Source organism: Calypte anna, chromosome Z (genome assembly GCF_003957555.1).
Source record: "Calypte anna isolate BGI_N300 chromosome Z, bCalAnn1_v1.p, whole genome shotgun sequence".
Lineage (NCBI taxonomy): Eukaryota > Metazoa > Chordata > Aves > Apodiformes > Trochilidae > Calypte > Calypte anna.
Window position 1 is genome coordinate 42465740 of NC_044274.1, and position 17201 is coordinate 42482940.

General features: G+C 36.7%; 1 protein-coding gene across 1 annotated transcript in view; it reads left to right on the top strand.

Moving 5' to 3' along the window:
- Positions 1-17201, top strand: part of PSIP1 (PC4 and SFRS1 interacting protein 1) — a 36496-nt gene that overhangs the window by 17766 nt on the left and 1529 nt on the right. Inside the window, exons 6-16 of the mRNA XM_030467395.1 lie at positions 1262-1369; positions 1888-1950; positions 4182-4296; positions 5997-6072; positions 6980-7205; positions 7855-7973; positions 10373-10428; positions 11619-11689; positions 13544-13645; positions 14276-14489; positions 15398-15509. Coding sequence (XP_030323255.1) covers positions 1262-1369; positions 1888-1950; positions 4182-4296; positions 5997-6072; positions 6980-7205; positions 7855-7973; positions 10373-10428; positions 11619-11689; positions 13544-13645; positions 14276-14489; positions 15398-15509 — 1262 coding nt within the window. The remainder of the gene's footprint in view (positions 1-1261; positions 1370-1887; positions 1951-4181; positions 4297-5996; positions 6073-6979; positions 7206-7854; positions 7974-10372; positions 10429-11618; positions 11690-13543; positions 13646-14275; positions 14490-15397; positions 15510-17201) is intronic.

A 17201-nucleotide genomic window follows, 5' to 3' on the forward strand; every position in this document is an offset into this window, starting at 1 on the left:
GATAAAAGCTTTTGTTCCTCAGCATTTGCTGCTGCAAAGGGAAAATTTCCTTTAAACTGGACTAGCTCAGCACTTTGCATCAATCATTTTGGATTTATGCAGCAAGCCACATGCTCAAATAGAAATGGCAATGACTTAAGCTTCATGTTTATCCTGAAAAAGTGCTTTCAGGCTGTCCTGATCTGGCACTGTGAAAGAGAAACAGGAAGACATAAGAGCCATTTAATTACAAGATGAAAAGAAAGATTCTGAACAGGTCCATCTATATAGGTTTCTGTAATTAGTCTCCATGAATTAATCAGTTTAAGGCATTTGCAGAGCAAATGTACTTCTTTCGATACTAATGTAGCTATAACATTCTTTTAAACGGTCATTGTATTCTGGTTTCCTGTGGCTTTAGTGTACCAGTGATTCTTCTATCTTAAAGTTGTAATTTGTAAAAAGGCTCAGTGATGCTACATGTCTTCAAGCAAATATGAATATTGTATGATAGCCTTGTGCCTGAGTTGCTTCACTGTTGAAATATTAAGAACTTCAAAAGGGAATTTCACAAAAGGTGATGGCAAGTGAAACACGACAGTAGCATTGAAGTCAAGAGAGTGAATGGAAAATCTAAAAACCATGCAGATATATTGTCTGCAAGGAAATGTTGAGTATTTTCAAGTAAAATTTATTCAAGCTTTAACTGCTCACCTAAATCAAAACCTAGTTATCTTAAGGTTTAAAAATAAAACAACAGTGAAACAGGAAAAAAAAAAGGATGGATTAGATTACACCAATTACCACTAATAAGTAGCTCACAATTAACAGCTTGTGGCCTGTTTACTGCAATGTCTTTGTTTAGTAGAATGATACTCATCGCTAAACATGGTATGTAAGTAGATTATTCATCTGTATGTAATAGGTAAACAGTGATCCAAATGAATTTTGAATGGCATCAACATTCAGAAATACTTATGTGATTATATGGTGGAAAAGTGTACTTATGTTAAGAACACAAAGTGGAATTTAAGGTTCTGCATACAGAGAATTGCACAAATACATTGCTGTATTTTGACCTGTTCTGACTGCTCTCTGCCAAGTCATGTACTTGAGAAAGGTCCTACCTTAGGCTTTTAATGTGTACCTAAGAAATTAGTGTACCTATAGACTTAAAATATTTAAAATGAAAAGCAACTTGATCGTTATTAGCATGTTCTGGTTTTACTGTGAGATACTTTTTAATGCATTTTTTTTACTCGTACATTGTCTTCCTTTGCAGTTGTCCCCTAAAGGGGATAATAATATGCCTACAGAAGCTGAAACAGAAGAAAAGGAGATGGATACTTCAAAGGAAGATGATCTGCCTTCTGACAAAACCAGTAAAGAAGTATGCAAAAGCTTTCTATATGCACTAAAGAACATCTTATCATTGTTGATGTAAATCTATTAACTAAGAAGCTACAGCTGTTACTACTGTGACAGGCTCAGCACCAGTGTAATTATAGAAATAATACTAATCATTTAAAATTTCCTGTGTATTCACTCTTCAACTCTCATTGGAGCTAATAAGAACTGAGAGGCAGCTTTAAATCTGGCTGTCTCTAGGTTTAATTAAAACAGGTGGAACAGTGTGTTTGCTACCACTTACTGTGTATTCTTTTTTTTAAAAGATCAGACAGATTAAAACACGACTACTTTTATGTAAAGCAATTCTTAGTTAGTATTGACTTCTTACCTTCAAGAAAATAAAATTAATAATCTAAAAGCAGGAGCTGTCATATATATATATTGTGGAACTCTTGTCTAAGCCATGTGCCAGAACCTTCAGTTGTGCAAATAACTTTAAATCATTGAAAATATATCTTTGTTTTATGTAGCTCTTAGCACCATTTCTAATCTCCACAGGATGTGGTGAAAACAAGTGATGCTTCTCTTCCTAAAGTTGCTAGAAGAGGAAGAAAAAGAAAGGTAACAATGTTACTTTGCTTCCTGCTATTTTTTGAATGTGTTACACTGGATACTCTAGGCCTAAGTTGAAGCACTTGACACCCTCCTCCCTCAGATGGCTGTAAGGTTTGAACTGATTTAAAGTGTAGAGTCTTGCATCTGGGTAGGACAACCCCAAGAACCAGTACAGGCTGGAGACTGAGTTCTTGGAGAGCAGTGAAGGGGAAAGGGACTTGGAGTGCTGGTGGATGGAAGGATGACCATGAGACAGCCATGTGCCCTGGTGGCCAAGAATGCCAATGGCATCCTGGGGTGCATTAGAAAGGGGGTGGTTAGTAGGCTGAGAGAGGTTCTCCGCCCCCTCTACTCTGCCCTGGTGAGGCCACATCTGGAATATTGTGTCCAGTTCTGGGGCCCTCAGTTCCATCAGGACAGGCAACTGCTTGAAAGAGTCCAGATGCTGAAGGGAGTGGAACATCTCCCTTATGAGGAAAGACTGAGAGAGCTGGGTCTCTTCAGCTTGGAGGAGAATGAGGGGCAACCTTAAGGTAGAGACTTCCCATTTTTTCTCACAGTCCATTTTTAGGTAAGGAAAACTAAGATTCAAACTGTTTCTAGTCCACTAATAAATTAGGCTGTTCTGAAGAAAAAAAACCCACCCTAACAGTTTCATTATGCTGAACTAACACCTGAAATACTCCTGTTTCATGGGATTGTGATTCTGTGGTCTCTTTAATCTGAGAAAAATTCTAAGTTACTTTGAAAGTTCCAGCAGCTTGCTTAGCATGCCCCAGCTTTAATGTTCGTGTGGTCACACAGCGAGCCACATCAGGGCTCTGACCCAGCTTAAAAGGTAGATCGAGATGGGGTAAAGCTTAATTTTGATTTTAAACCACCTAACTTGTAACTTTAGTGCTGACAGCAGGGATGAGTTCGAAGTTACTTTGACCTTAGTATGGTTGCCAGAGGTAAGTAGCATGGTGAGTATCATTTTCTCCACAAAAAAAATAAATGTTTGGATGCTCTTAAAAATGTCTTGAATATTTAAAAAATACAATTTAAAGGCTTCCTTCCTTAAAACAAAAAACTGAAACAAAATAGAGAGAAAGCTTCTAGTCTGAAGCAGCAACAAGTTGGAAGAATCTGTTGCTATGCATACATGTGATTTCAGCTTGCAAATGCAAGAGAAGCCTCACAGGTGACAGGCACGCATGAAAATCTCATTCATTGCTTTTTCAAAAAGCACTCAATTTTACAGCTGTGGTGTTTTTTCATCTGTTTTTTTTTTTTTTTTTTTTTTTTTAAGTGGTGTTTCTTTAGTGTCTTTAGACACTGCAGGCCTAAGATATCCTCATTCACATTTGTTAGATTCAGCTCTCTTGAGCCAGGTTTGGCAGATGTTGCATGTGACAAGGGGATTAGTGTGAGGGATGTACCTCTGGGTTAGATTTGTCTCTGTTCTTAAAATTTTCTTTTATTATAGGTGCCCACAAAGAATGTTAAGATTACTGTATATTTGGCCATAACTTTTCTGTCGTTGCTAGCTGGTGCTCTTGCATCCAGGACACATTACTGTAAATTTTCTCTGGTTGGGATTTTTCTTAGTACTATTTAACTGTATGTATGAATATGGAATGTTTCTGCAGTAAGATACCTTTTCTTTCATCAAGATCTTCTTTTGTCATGAGTTTACCTGTCTTAGTTACCCCTTAAATGACCCTTTAGATGAAGGGTTTTTTTGTATCCCAGTTAATCCAGTTCAGCATACCGTTTTTCATTGTAATTGGTTATAGAGCTAAAAGCAGGTTAGGGGTTTTTTTTCGGAATAGCTCCATCTACTGGCTTGATACTTTGGTGCAGCTAGGGAAGATGATGGCATGTAAGAGAGTACTCGTAAATGGGGACGCAGTGAACTTACCTGCTTAAAAGTGGGTTTTGGCATGCTGTTATGGTGATCTTGAAAATACTTGCAAATACTCATCTTCCTTTGTTGTAGCAAGATAAGTTTATTCTTCTGAAGATGAACAGGCCTGTTGAAATTAAATCAGACATTACTATATCAGGTAGTGATGGCATGGAAAGGGGCAGATTGATGCTATCTAAATATAATCTGTTATTAAATTTGAAAGTTTTTTCATATATAGAAGCAATATCATAGTAATATATTTCTAGAAGCTGATGAACTCTTTAAGAAAATACTTGAAATATTGGCGCCCTGTTTCTTCACTTGGAAAATTAATTCTTTAAATTAGGTTGAAAAACAAGGTGAAACTGAGGAAGCAGCAGCAGCAGTGGCAACAGTGGTGGGAGGTGCAGCTCCTATGCCAGCATCTCCAAAAGTAAGCCCCAAAAGAGGAAGACCAACAGGTAACTTCAAAAGAAAGATTATTATTTTCTTTTTCCACCACAGAAATATCTTAGTAGAATGAATTAGTGAGGGAGAAGTGATACAGAGTATTTTCTCATGCTAAAGGCATTTTTTGCTTTTGGAATGTAATGAGAAAACACCTGGTCTCAAACTAAAGGATTTAGAATATAAATGGATTTAAATTGTTAGCATTAGTGCTCAGTCCCCTAAATAAAACTCTTTGGGTTTGAGTACAAGTATCACCCTTAGGAAAGCTGCCTGCATAGAATGCTGCTATAGATACATACTAATATAAATAATAATATAAACTAATAAAAACTATATGATATCTATCTATCTATATCTATATGATGAAAGCTCTGTGTGCAGTGTTGCTCCTTAAACATCTATACTTGTTAGAAGTATACGAAATACTTCAGTTGTTTTAGAATATCCAGACAGAATAGAACTGGGGGGTCATAGAGGCTGTAGGTGGAACTTGGAGGACAGTAAAAAGAGCTGGACAGACTTGTTTAAAAACATTACTTAAGGCAGTCTGTATAGATTGATAGAGAAGATACAAAGGGAAGATACAGCTTTTTCTTAAAATGTATACATAGAACCAGTTGTTGATAAGTATGCAGTGCTTGTTCCTTTCAAACAAGTAGCAATGTAATTGGAAATTTTGTGGTAAGCTTGAAGATACTCTTGGGTTGATTAGTATCTACTTACTGCATTGGAAACCGGTTCTTTTGGCAGTTAAGTACCATTGTATCTAGTCTGGGAAACATAGTTTATATTCATCTGTATCTTATGACAGTACAAATGTAACTTTTAGGAAGTGCTACTACTTTTCCTCCTAGCTTCCAAGACCAATGAAGTATCACTTCAACAAATGCACATGTGTAATAATTTTGTGTTTTTATCTTTACAGGTTTTTTTGTATGTTTTACTAACTACTGCCTGTAAGAGCAGGGAAGGATAAGAAATGCTTTTATCTCCTCTATAAAATACCTTTTTATAAGATTCACAATGTAGCCTTTTCTGGTGTTGATATGATGTATGCATCTCTTGCTTAATAGTGCTCCATGCTAACACCAATGAAGTTTAAACACTTGAGTATTAGGTTTCCTCACCATATGTTCACTGTGGGATTGGACAAGTGTGAAGGTTTTAAGTGCCAGGAAGGGAGGTACATTTTTTACCATACTCCTAACAACATGGTGAATCTGAAGAAATGCCAAGTTTTGCTCTAGACTGTAGTGTAGTGGTACAACAGTAGTTTGTTATCCAGAAAGTGATGGAACCTCATTATACATCTAAAAGTAATGGCAAACACTGCATGAACAAAGACACTACACTATTTATTTCCATTCCCTAATTTCAGACTTTCTCATTCTCCAAGGCTTGTTTGTATTGGTTATGGAACACGTAACAAATCCAAACTGCACAGAGTGCAGAAACTGAGCAGTCAGTAGTTGAAAACTGTGGCTAAAAAAGTTTTTAAGTGACCAGTGAGCTAAAAAAAACTTTAATTTTTCAAAAACATCTGGGTTAAAGCCTGGTACTCAGTTGAAACTTGAGTTTTGTTTAATAACAAAGTTAGCATATGTGTTTTGATTTTGGTGTAGCTTGTATGTGTTCAATAAGGATCTTTCCTCATAGACAAAGGAGCAGGTGGTGGCTGTGAATTAACCTTTTATTTATATATAAATATTAGCTTCCGAAGCTAAAGTTCCAAAACCAAGAGGGAGACCCAAATTGGTGAAACCATCTTGTCTTTCAGAGAGTGACTCGTGAGTTGTTTTCTTTTTTCTTAATACATATCTTCATTGTAAACCATGTTAATTGTGTTAAGTCTTCATATTTACTGCTAAGTTTCTGACAGGTTTTGGCCCGTTTGGTGTTCAGTATGAGCTACTGTTTGCTTTGATGTTGTTTACAGCTTAGGTAATTAATACACAGTAACTTAAAGCATTACATTTCTGCAGCAAGAGAAGATCTTAACCTTCCTAATTTGTAAAATCTGTGCAGAATATCACATGATTATGAGTTAAGACAAAAAAATACATTTTGAGAGAAAAGACTAGGTTGTACAAAACTAGCTTAGTAATTTTTTTTTTTTACAATTTTGTTTCACATACCTCTCCTGCTGCTGAATTCCAATGCTGTTACCTAAATTTTGTTTTTACTGCCTTCAGTTCTTGTGTTAAGTCTTTAGAGTTCCTAGTAAATGAAGGAAAAGTTGAACACCAGCATAGTTTTCTATAGACAAGCAGTTGCAGAGTTCCGGTATATGAACACCTTAACAAATATACTTTATAGAACTCTATAGAATATTCTACAGTGTCTGCATTCTTGGTCCTGCAGACACATGCATGGAAAACTGCACATTATCTTTCTGGTTTTGCATCTATGCACATATGTTAGCATTTGCTTCATTAGCACCTTCATATCATTTTCTAAATTTTTTGCATAGGTAGTTGGTTGGTAGTTTCAGAAGAAGACTGAGTATTTTTTGAAAAATCTTTTCATGAACTGAGGGTGAATTAACTTGATAATTTCTAATATTCTGTGGTTAAAAAAACAACACAACAAACAAACAAACACAACCAAAAAACCAAACCTTCCCAAGGCAGAGGAATATGTTTTAAACTCACTGTAGATAATGGATGTGATCCTTAAGTACTGTTCATGTTTTAGTGTTAATGAGGAGGAGAAGGCAAAGAAAAAGGGCCCAGAAGAAAAGCCCAAAAAACAAGGGAAAAAAGATGAAGAAAGTCAGAAGGAGGAGGAGAAATCAAAGAAAGAATTTGACAAAAAGGAAGGAAAGAAGGAGGCTGAACCAAAACGGAAGAATACCGCAAAAGTTGGCTCTGCATCAGCTTCTGATTCTGAAGGTGAAGGAGAAGAACAAGAAGGTGACAAGGTATAATTTCCTGATAGATACATCTATTATAGAGGTAAAAGTAGTATAAATAAAGTAAAGTGGGTATTTTTAAGTTTATGCTAGATCTTAGTTAAGGGTTTAGCCCTTTGGCTGGCTAATACAGAAGGTAGGAAGGAAGTTCCTGAAAGAATTATTTGGCAAAAGGAAGTTCTGTAACTTTATTTTATATATTTAAGAAAAGCATCATTTTTGTAAGACAGTTCCCTTTTAAAACAAAGATTTAAATGTAGCAGTAGTTTACTTTGTCAAAAGGTTTTTCCCATTTATGTTCTTTGGAACACAGACTTCCTTTTCCTTGGATGTGTCTAAGATAACATTTGGCTTGAAATCAGGTTTTTTAAAGGTGTGAAGTTGTCTCTAGCCAGTCATTTTTAATGTCTTTGTTCTTGTGGTCCTTAGGATCTTTGCCTTCTATTAGAAAGGAAAAGTGAGAATGGACTAAAGGAATTCATAACTTACCAACATGTCTTGTATTTAGTTGCAGGGGAGGCCAGTTCTTGTCAGGTTGTTCCATGGAGCAGAGGTGCTTCAAAGATATTTAATGTAGGTAGGTTTACCTGTTTACAAAGACAGTGATTTAATAAGCTTGCTTTTGTCTTTCCAATCCTAAAATCTCAAATGAAAACAGAAGAAAAAAGGGGGAAGAAGCCTTCAGTCAGCTCATAGAAGAAACATTATAAGAGGCCAGCATGATAGAGACGCAGCGGAAAGAAAGCGTAAACAGGAGGAGCAGACAGAGTCTGACTCGTGAGTATGTTTTAATATGGGATGTCCACAAACTTTAGGAGTACTTTGGAACTAACTGGAGGAAACTGATTCTGAGGAAATTCCAAACTGTTTTGCACTGTGTTCTGTTGTCTTCCCACACACACTTTTTTTTTTCTTTTTTCTTTTTAAGTGGAGAGTAAAAAGCTCCTTTAAAACCAGTATGTTCTGTTTTGGGAGAATGGGAAGAAATTGAATGTAGAAATCCAGCAATCTCATTCTTTCAGTGAGTTAGGATTTCTGTAAGACAGCTGGTGAGTTCTGTATTAGAAATAGCCTAAGAAAGTCCACCTTTTTGGTGTGAAAAACTGTTCAGGACAGCCATGTATTTCTCTTAAGTTCTGGATACATTAGACAGAGAATTGGTAGGACCTCATACAATCCATGTTTATGTATTCTTGAAGAATGTATAGGTTACCTGGAAAACCTTTCCTTCTCTGTCTGGCAAAAGGAATGTAAACCATCAGACAGAGCAAGGAAAAGGTGAAGAACTACTCTACTCTAGCACTGCAAAGCCAGTTGAGTGATACCAAAAGCATTCTTCATTCAGAAGATAAATTATCACAAATGAATCAAGTATAATAATGGAGAGAGGATTCTTCCAGAAAAAGGGGATGTAGGTGGGGTGGGGAGGGGTGAGTGTCGGACAATAGGAAGACAACTTACTCAAGAGCTATTCTGCAAATGGGTGAAGAAGCTGCCACCAGGAGAGGATGATGTTCCCATCCCCACAGTTGGTGGGAGGGCAGAAGAAAGGGAGAACAAGGTAAAAATTTGGAGAAAAAGGAGGATGATAGTGGTCCCCTTCAACTGTAACAACAAAATTGTACCTCTTCCACAGGCATTAACAACAGTCTAGTTTGTCTGGGGTTTTTTCATCCTCTAGTCTTCTCCTCTTCATCCTGTCTCTCCTTCTCTGGAAACTTAACATAATTACTCTACTTGCCTGTAGCAAAGCTAAGTGTTTCCAGCACCAGAGATACTAAATTTTCCTTCACATCTTTGCAGCTATTAATGTATCGCTATTTAAATCTGACATATGCTGATTGATTTCTGCAATCAAACTGTCATATATTAATTTAGTTATAAAAATCAAATCTCCTCAACTTCTAAATAGTTGTCATGTTTTATGCATTGGAGAGAAAGTAGATAGTACTGTGTTTTAATAAGGTAAAGGAGTAGTAGTTAATAGATGCATATTGACTTTAATTACAGCTGTGACTAATACCACAAAACTCAGACGACTTCTTCTGTTGTCTGTATTCAAGTTCCTCTACAAGTACACTGGACATAGGCTGATCTCTTTCTTATTACTTTTCTCATCAGCATAGTTTGCTGGTCTGTGTAGTTGCTTTGTTAGTATTTAATTAAAACTAATAATGGTGCTTTGTACACCGTTCTGTACATATACAAAGCTTATGTTTACCATTTAAACAGCATGAGCTTGTGCTGACAGGTAAAGTAAAATAGTCTTTTGTACTTTAAAACTGTTGATTTGCTAACTGGATAGAGTATGAAAGGAATATGGAAGATTAGGTAGACAGGTAGGCCTGGGTATTTTATGGATGCATACTACTGTGACAGGTAGAAAGTCACAGAGTGTTTAGTCATGATGTGCTGAAATACATGCTTTCTAAAATGAGGCTGTGAAATCCCTCAGTAAGAGAAGACTGAGGAGTTGCTATGCAGGGGTTTGTGATCTTCTTTGAATGAAGAGTTCAAAAGTTTCTTTTAAAGACCTCTGCTCATCTTCATCCTGTAACTCGGATGGACACAAGTTTTGTTTTGTTATTCTTGTGTCCCACCATTATATTTGGTTAATTGGAGAAAGCCAGATTTCAGTGGATTTGTAATAAATCTTTGTCTTCTATTATTAGCTTCAAGAATATTTAAATTATCACTGATGCATTTATGATCAGTTGTAGGATATTTACATTGTTACAATTAATTATGTGAGAAATAATTCACATGGGAACCGATTATGACTGACTGACCTCTGTTCTGGTAAAGTTACATGGTTTACTCTTTTTGTCATAATAATAAAATTACTTCGTTTCTTCATAAGTTAGTGCCATACAATGCCATTTTATCAATTTATACATACAGCCATAATAAAATACAGTTTGGAAATGTGGCTTTTAATCCTTTAATTTGCTGCTTCTAGGGAAAATTGGCAGTATGGAGGATCTATCAGCAGTATTTCAGCTATTTTAATTTATTTCAGTCTTCAAAAAACAGGCTTTGGTTCTTTGTAGATTTTGTATGCTGCATTTTATTGAGATGATACCTCAAAATATTGCATCTTATCTGAAGAGCTGGGGAAAAAAAGGCTGAAAAATAAACTCTACAATGTTGTAAAAACATTCTAAATTTTTTGATAGGCAGAGTAAAGAAGAAGGCAAGAAAACAGAAGCTAAGAAGATGGAGAAGAAGAGAGGTTAGTTTAAAACTAAACAGTATTTTGCTAATAATAAATTTTGAAGAATTAACTGCCTGGATAAAATAATTTACTTCTAAGGGTGAATCTCACTTGGGGATGCTTGTTACCTTTAGATCTGTGAAACAGTGAATTCCTGCTCTTTTATGCTCATCCTTTCTGCAGTGCATGAGAACAGGTCTTTGGTATTCCCCTCTTCCTGTCATTGGAGCCCTTCCATTTGTGATCAAGAAACTAAAGCTGTTACTCTTTGAGCTGAATCACTTAAATTCTTCCTCTCCTTTTTTCCTTTCTATCTTCTCCTAATATAATAATCTGAGGGACCTCTAGAAAGTATTTAGATTCTACCTCTTAGTAAGCAGGAGGCTTGCTAACCAAGAGGCTTGTTCTGCCTAAGCAAGAGGCTTAGATTCAGATTACTGTGGTCTTGTCTACTAACCCACACTTGCAAACTGACCTTTGTAGGGATAAGTCATTCCTATTTTAGTACTCCCATCTTTAAGGGCAATCCAAACCACTGACTGTAGTTCATGCTATAGTACAGATCCAGTGGCATGAACTGAAACCAGCCCAGTGCTGGCAGTGGAATAAAAACTTACCCAAACACAGCTGTGATGAACTTGAAGGCAATTCTTGTTTGCTGCAGTGTTTTTCAGAATACATGCCACTTGCATATGAAAACATCCAAACAAGCATTCAGCATGTGAATTAGTGACAGACCTGTTAATTCATCTTGCACCTGCTGGAGAATGTTGTACTGGGAACATTTTGTTTGGATGGATCTGGACTATAATTTGAATAATTTCCAATTTACTGAAAACAAAACCATTAATATCCAGGTGTCTTGTAATTAAAATTTTTTCAGTTTTGTATTACTCACAGTATTTACTGAAATTTCCTTTTAACATGGCCCACAAGTAGATGGGAGGCGTATATGGAAATAGAAAATGATTTTCAGTTTATAACTCCCTAGGGACAAAACTGTAAGTTGCTATTAGTGCCCAGTTTTGAAAAGCTGCATGCTCAGCTTCTGATAGTAAGGCCTGTAGTGTGCTTATGTCTGCACCTGCTGAGAGTGTGTGTCTTTTTTCTCTGCGTTCAGTATAATGTTCAGATTTGTAGAAAGGTTTCTACAAAAACAAATCTGATGTGATTATAAAATATTTATGCATTTTGCTTTTAAACTTCAGAGACATCAATGGATTCTAGGCTTCAAAGAATTCATGCAGAAATTAAGAACTCCCTGAAAATTGATAATCTTGTAAGTACATTTTTTAACTGATGTTTGTATATAATTCCAGTAAGTAATACTTGGTATGCATGATCTGGTTTTAATTAATATTCTGAGAATTAATGGAATTTTTTTGATTTGAAAGATAACTGCTTCTTAAATGAGGTTACTGTGGACATTAAAAGACTGGTGTCAGTGAGTGAAATTGTTTTTGTTTGAAAATACTTCATAAGAAATTAATTAATAGAAACATGCAGACAGAATTTTGTCAAGTGAAGCATCTGTGCCAGGTCAGCCTGAGCTCTGCAGAAGCACTAGGACACAGTGTGGAAGGGACAGTCTCCTTAATGCAAGGGATGGAGGCTTCCAGTCTCCAGACTGAGAAAAAAAAACAGTTACCTCAGCTGCTCCTCCTAATGGTTATGGTTTAGACACTTGACTGGCTTTGTTGCCCATCGTTGGACACTCTCCAGCATCTCAATGTCCTTATTGTAGTGGGGGGCCCAAAACTGAACAACACAGAGATGACAAGGAAAAGGAGGAGAAAGAGGAAGTTGTAGAGCAGGATGAAATCAAATGATGCAGGGTGATTTAAGTAGAAGTGGACACGTAATTATCAGAATTCATCAACAGAACTCTGAGTGGCATCACACAGCATTTGCACAGAAGTGAGGAAAGCTTTCCATTATGACAGAATCTCTCATAGCCTTTCTGTTAAGTCAGCACTGGGTGCCCCTTTGAAGTGGGTGTAGAGTATTGCATTACAGCGTGGTGAACAAACCAGGGGAACCAGGCATCTGTCTGCAGTTTGCAGAGCTCTGGTTTCATTGGCGTCACAGAGATTTGGTGAGGATGGTTACTGAGGCTAGAGCACTGCCATGCACGCATGTGTGGAGAGTCCAAAACAGTGAGGGCTTGATACTCAGCAGACAAGGATAAAATCAGGGAATGTTCAAAGTGGGAACTGGTGCAGAATAAACCTGAGTGCTGAGGAAAAAGCTGAATGATGTCGTTGTGTACCCCCTACATTTTATTTTTTAAAAGTCATGGTGATCAGGGGGACTTTCACAAGGACTGGAAGAGAGCAGATGTCACCCTTGTGTAGTAAAGCAAATATATTAGGACATTGGGAAGAATATTGGCCGTAGAGCTACAGCAAGGACACTTAGTTCATCATCATTGCATTTATCAAGTTAACCTGATATTAAGTATTCTGCTGAACATAGTCCTGAAATGTTTGGGTGTTTTTTAAATACTGATTTCCCTTGAGAACCAGGATTGCAGCTTTATATGAGATGCAGATTATTATTATGGCCTTTGCTGGTGATGAGTTGTGTTAATTCTAAACAAGAAGTAAAATAAACGAGGAGCTGCAGATAAGGAAGTTCAGAACTAAGTATTACAGGAAGAAGACTTCACTACACTGGTTCTTAGAAATAGATCAGAAGTATGCTACATAGTGTGTAGTTCATCAAATTTTTACCTGCAAAATCTGCAAAGATACAGTTTATTAACTGCAGCCCACTTAACATGCTTTGCTACTTTTTAGTGGAAAGCTGACTGTGGAGAACAGCATCAAGCATGGAGGTAGTGTGATTTGGAAAGCAATGTAAAACTTGAGTTTGTCTTTTGAAAGTATTAAATTATTTTTTTTAATTTTAAGTTACTCAGCATCTGCATTTTGTTACAGAAGAATTGGAAAGTCAACTGATAATTTTTATTTACAAAGTTAACTATATAAATTGTTCTAAAATGAGCACATAGTCAAATTAAGGATATTATAGGGAGATATGACTGAGCATTTCTAATCAAATTCAGTATGGCTAATCGAAGCTTATTAATACATAAGTTAAATCTTCAAACTAATTCCTTGTTTATATGCAGGATGTGAACAGATGTATCGAGGCTCTTGATGAGCTTGCGTCCCTTCAAATCACAATGCAACAAGCTCAGAAACATACAGAGATGATTCTGACTCTAAAGAAGGTGAGATCTGTAATGTGTTTTCTTAGATAATGGTGGTAATTATTACCATCCAGTTCTGGACCCCACGATTTAAGAACTATGCAGACTGATTGGAGAGGGTCCAAAGGAAAGTCATGAAGGTACTGGAGAAACTGCCTGTAAGGGAAGGGGTTAGGTGTTTTCTTCCTGGAAAAGTTGTGGGGGGAACATCACAGTATTCCAGTAACTGCTTTAACTAAAGTGCAGCTACAAAGAGAACAGGTATTCTCTTCATGATGAGCCATGTGAGAAGAAATAGGGCAACAGATCCATGTTGCACTGGCAGAGGTTTTTTATCTTGATATAAAAAAACAATTTTTTTTACATTGAGAACAAGTGTTCACTGGAACAGCTTTACAAGGAATGTAATCAAGTCCCCATTGCTGGAGGTTTTCAAAATGTAATTGGACAGGGTACTTGATAATCTTACACAGGCTTCCTTCCCTGTGAAGAGTTGGATCTAATGATTTTTTTCAAGGTTCTTTCCAGCCTGGGTTGTTCACAGATACTTGAGAGTCTAGAAGTCTTTGATCTCATTTCAGCTGGCATATGATAGAATTACCTAGGTAATTAAATAGATAAATAGAGTTCATTTTATTACTTCGGTTTCAGATACGGAAGTTCAAAGTTAGCCAAGTTATCATGGAAAAATCTACAATGCTATACAACAAGTTCAAGACCATGTTTCTGGTTGGGGAAGGAGATTCTGTTCTTTCCCAAGTACTAAATAAATCACTTGCTGAGCAGAAGCAGCATGAGGAAGCCAACAAAACCAAAGAACAGTGGAAGAAAGGTGCAAGCAAAAAACCAGAAAAGGACCAGACAAGTAAGTCACTGTGGTTGTAGTTTCTTGTTATATAAAAGACCTAGTCTCCATCAGTTTCTGAGCAGTTTCAAGAACTCCTTGAAATCTTTATGTGTCTGAAAATAGCCAGGGCTGACAGTGCTATAACTAACTTTGAAATTTAGGAGTATAATGTTTTCTGTGGCTGTTATACCTTTAATACCTGAAGGGAAGGTCTTTTGCAAAGATGGAGTTCACTTACTTTTCTCGAAATTTTCCTACTTTCCTACTTTTCCTAGTTTCCCCATGGTGTAAGAAAACTTGACACATGAGGCAGAATTAATAAACTACCTTGCATTCCTCAAGTATCTTTTTGGGTATCTAGACCTACACTTATGCTTTAACTGCTTAATTGCCTTCATTAGCCTCTTCTTTTGTCATGCATGCTACCACGTGCATGTAAAGCTTTCCATAGTAAGCATGCTCTACACTAACTTTGATCAGTTATTAAAAAAAAAAAGAAATGTAGTAAAATAAATAATTACTTTTTTTTAAGAGAGGGACAAAATAAGAGCACTGGAAAGCTGTGTTACTAATGAACTTAAGTACCTGAAGGTGTAGGAGTTCTACCTGTCTATTAAAATTATTTAAATCCGTGATCTTCACAATAGTCTTCTTCCTTGACTATTATCTGTAACCTAGCAAGCACAAGAACCACTTTAAATCACATGAAATATACACAGTGTTCATTTCACATGATTAAAATCATGAGATGAGACTCATTGTGTGGAGTTTTCAGAAGCTGAAGCAGTTTTAATTTGTTTCAGTTGCTTGGTGTCAGAGTGAGGGGAAATCATTTACAGTGTTTGAGTTTACAAAGATAAATAAGTTATCTGGGACCTTTTCTAGCACACTTTTGTTGCCTGCTGTTCTGTTTTCTCATTTTAAAGGTTCAAAGGTTCTGAATGGAGGGTGTGAGGCTCAAGACACCAGCCAGGCACCAAATGCTGGAGAGAACACTGAGGAAAAGAAAGATAAGCATGAAGCTGGCAGTAAGAAAAAGTGAGTTAATAATCTTACTGGGCTAAGGATCTGTTCTACTTTAGTAAAATTATTTGAAATAGAATAGCAGTTGATTGAAGTTACTTAACCATGTTGAGGTACTGTTTTCTTTGCAGACTTTTCTTACAACTTTAGAGAACGGTGATAGCAATCAAACCTTCTGTTGAAGTTCTGAATGAATGTTTTAGAAGTCAGTTCCCCACTGCTATGGTAGAAAGTTTAAAAAAAAAACAAAAAAAGCTTACAACAAGTCCTGTTAGGACAAAATCGACGTGTTGTGAGGCAAGGCAAAGTACAAGCTTTAGAATTTTTAGGTCTTTTAGGTGTTTTAGACTACTCGATGCTGTTAAGTTGGAAGCAAAAGATGCCTGAACCAAGTCTTACAGAAGCTAGTGAGATTTATCACATATTTTGTGAAATCGTGTATCATAACTAATAGCTAAGCCACTTTAATTAGTGTTTTATAGTGTAGTTATAGAACTGCCTAAACAGCAGGATGGAACTGAGACTTGTAAAATTTTGGAACTCCGAATGCTTTCTGGAGGTTGATGCAGCTTTTCCAAGCAAAAAGCTGTAAAAATGCTTGAATTTTTCAGGAGGTAAGTATATATTTAAACCTTAGCCTCACAGAAAAATGTGGTTTCCTAAACAAGACCAAACATCGAGCCTTTTGTAGAAAACAAGAAAAAAACCAATAAAATTTGGTAAATGATGAAGAAAAGGCCTAAATTTATCCTTGAGCTGAATAGCTTTATTGAAGTACCACTTGGTTTTCTCTCAGCACCACTGTTCCTGGTGCTCAGGGACTCTTATTGTCCTGCAGTGGGTACTGATGTAAGCTTTCCCTTCACCATTGCTCTCCTGCAGGCCAAGGAGAAACTGCAGTTGCCTGGCCAAGCAAAAACTGTGAATGAGTAGAATCCCAGCCTTTATTCACAACAACCAAACAAAGCCGAAACATAAAAACCCTTAGGATGAGAATGGAATTGATGTTTACAAAGAGGTAGCCTCGGAACTACTGGCTTCTGATTACACAGCTTTCAGAAGTGAAATCTGGGAGCTTGTGGCTAAAGAGCCCAAAATTCTTACCCAGTCTGCGTGTTAGGGGACCGTGATGAAGGCACAGGTGTAGGAGGTTCCTGACACAGGTTACACAACCCAGCACAGAGCTTAAGATAGGTAATGTGGCCAAATCACAGAATGGCACTAAGAAAGTGCAACACATTGAGCTACTTGATATCAGTGATAAGGCAGCTCAGTAATTTTAGGCCATATTTGGCCAAAGCGTTTAAAAATAAATACTGAACTGCTTTGCCAAGTAGGATTTTTTTTCATGGCCTGCTCTTGTTCCCATAGAACCTGACAACACTTGGATTTTTGAGTGGCAGAGAGACAGTCTCAGTCATGTTGCCCTTTATGTTTGTGATTAAAAGAATAGTATTTGTGTTCATACATAACACCTCAATGGCTATTGATCAAAAGAAATTTAAGGCAAATAAAGTTAAGATAGTTATGCAGCAGTCTTGGAACAGACTGTTGAATATAGTCTCTTTGAGCCAAGACTATTCGTATTTTTATTACTTCCATAATTGTGATTGTATCTGTAAAACCTGCAAATACCTTCCATGAAAACCATGCATAACTACTTGGAAGCAGCTTCTGTAGGCTTACACCCATTGGCTAGCTGCTGCA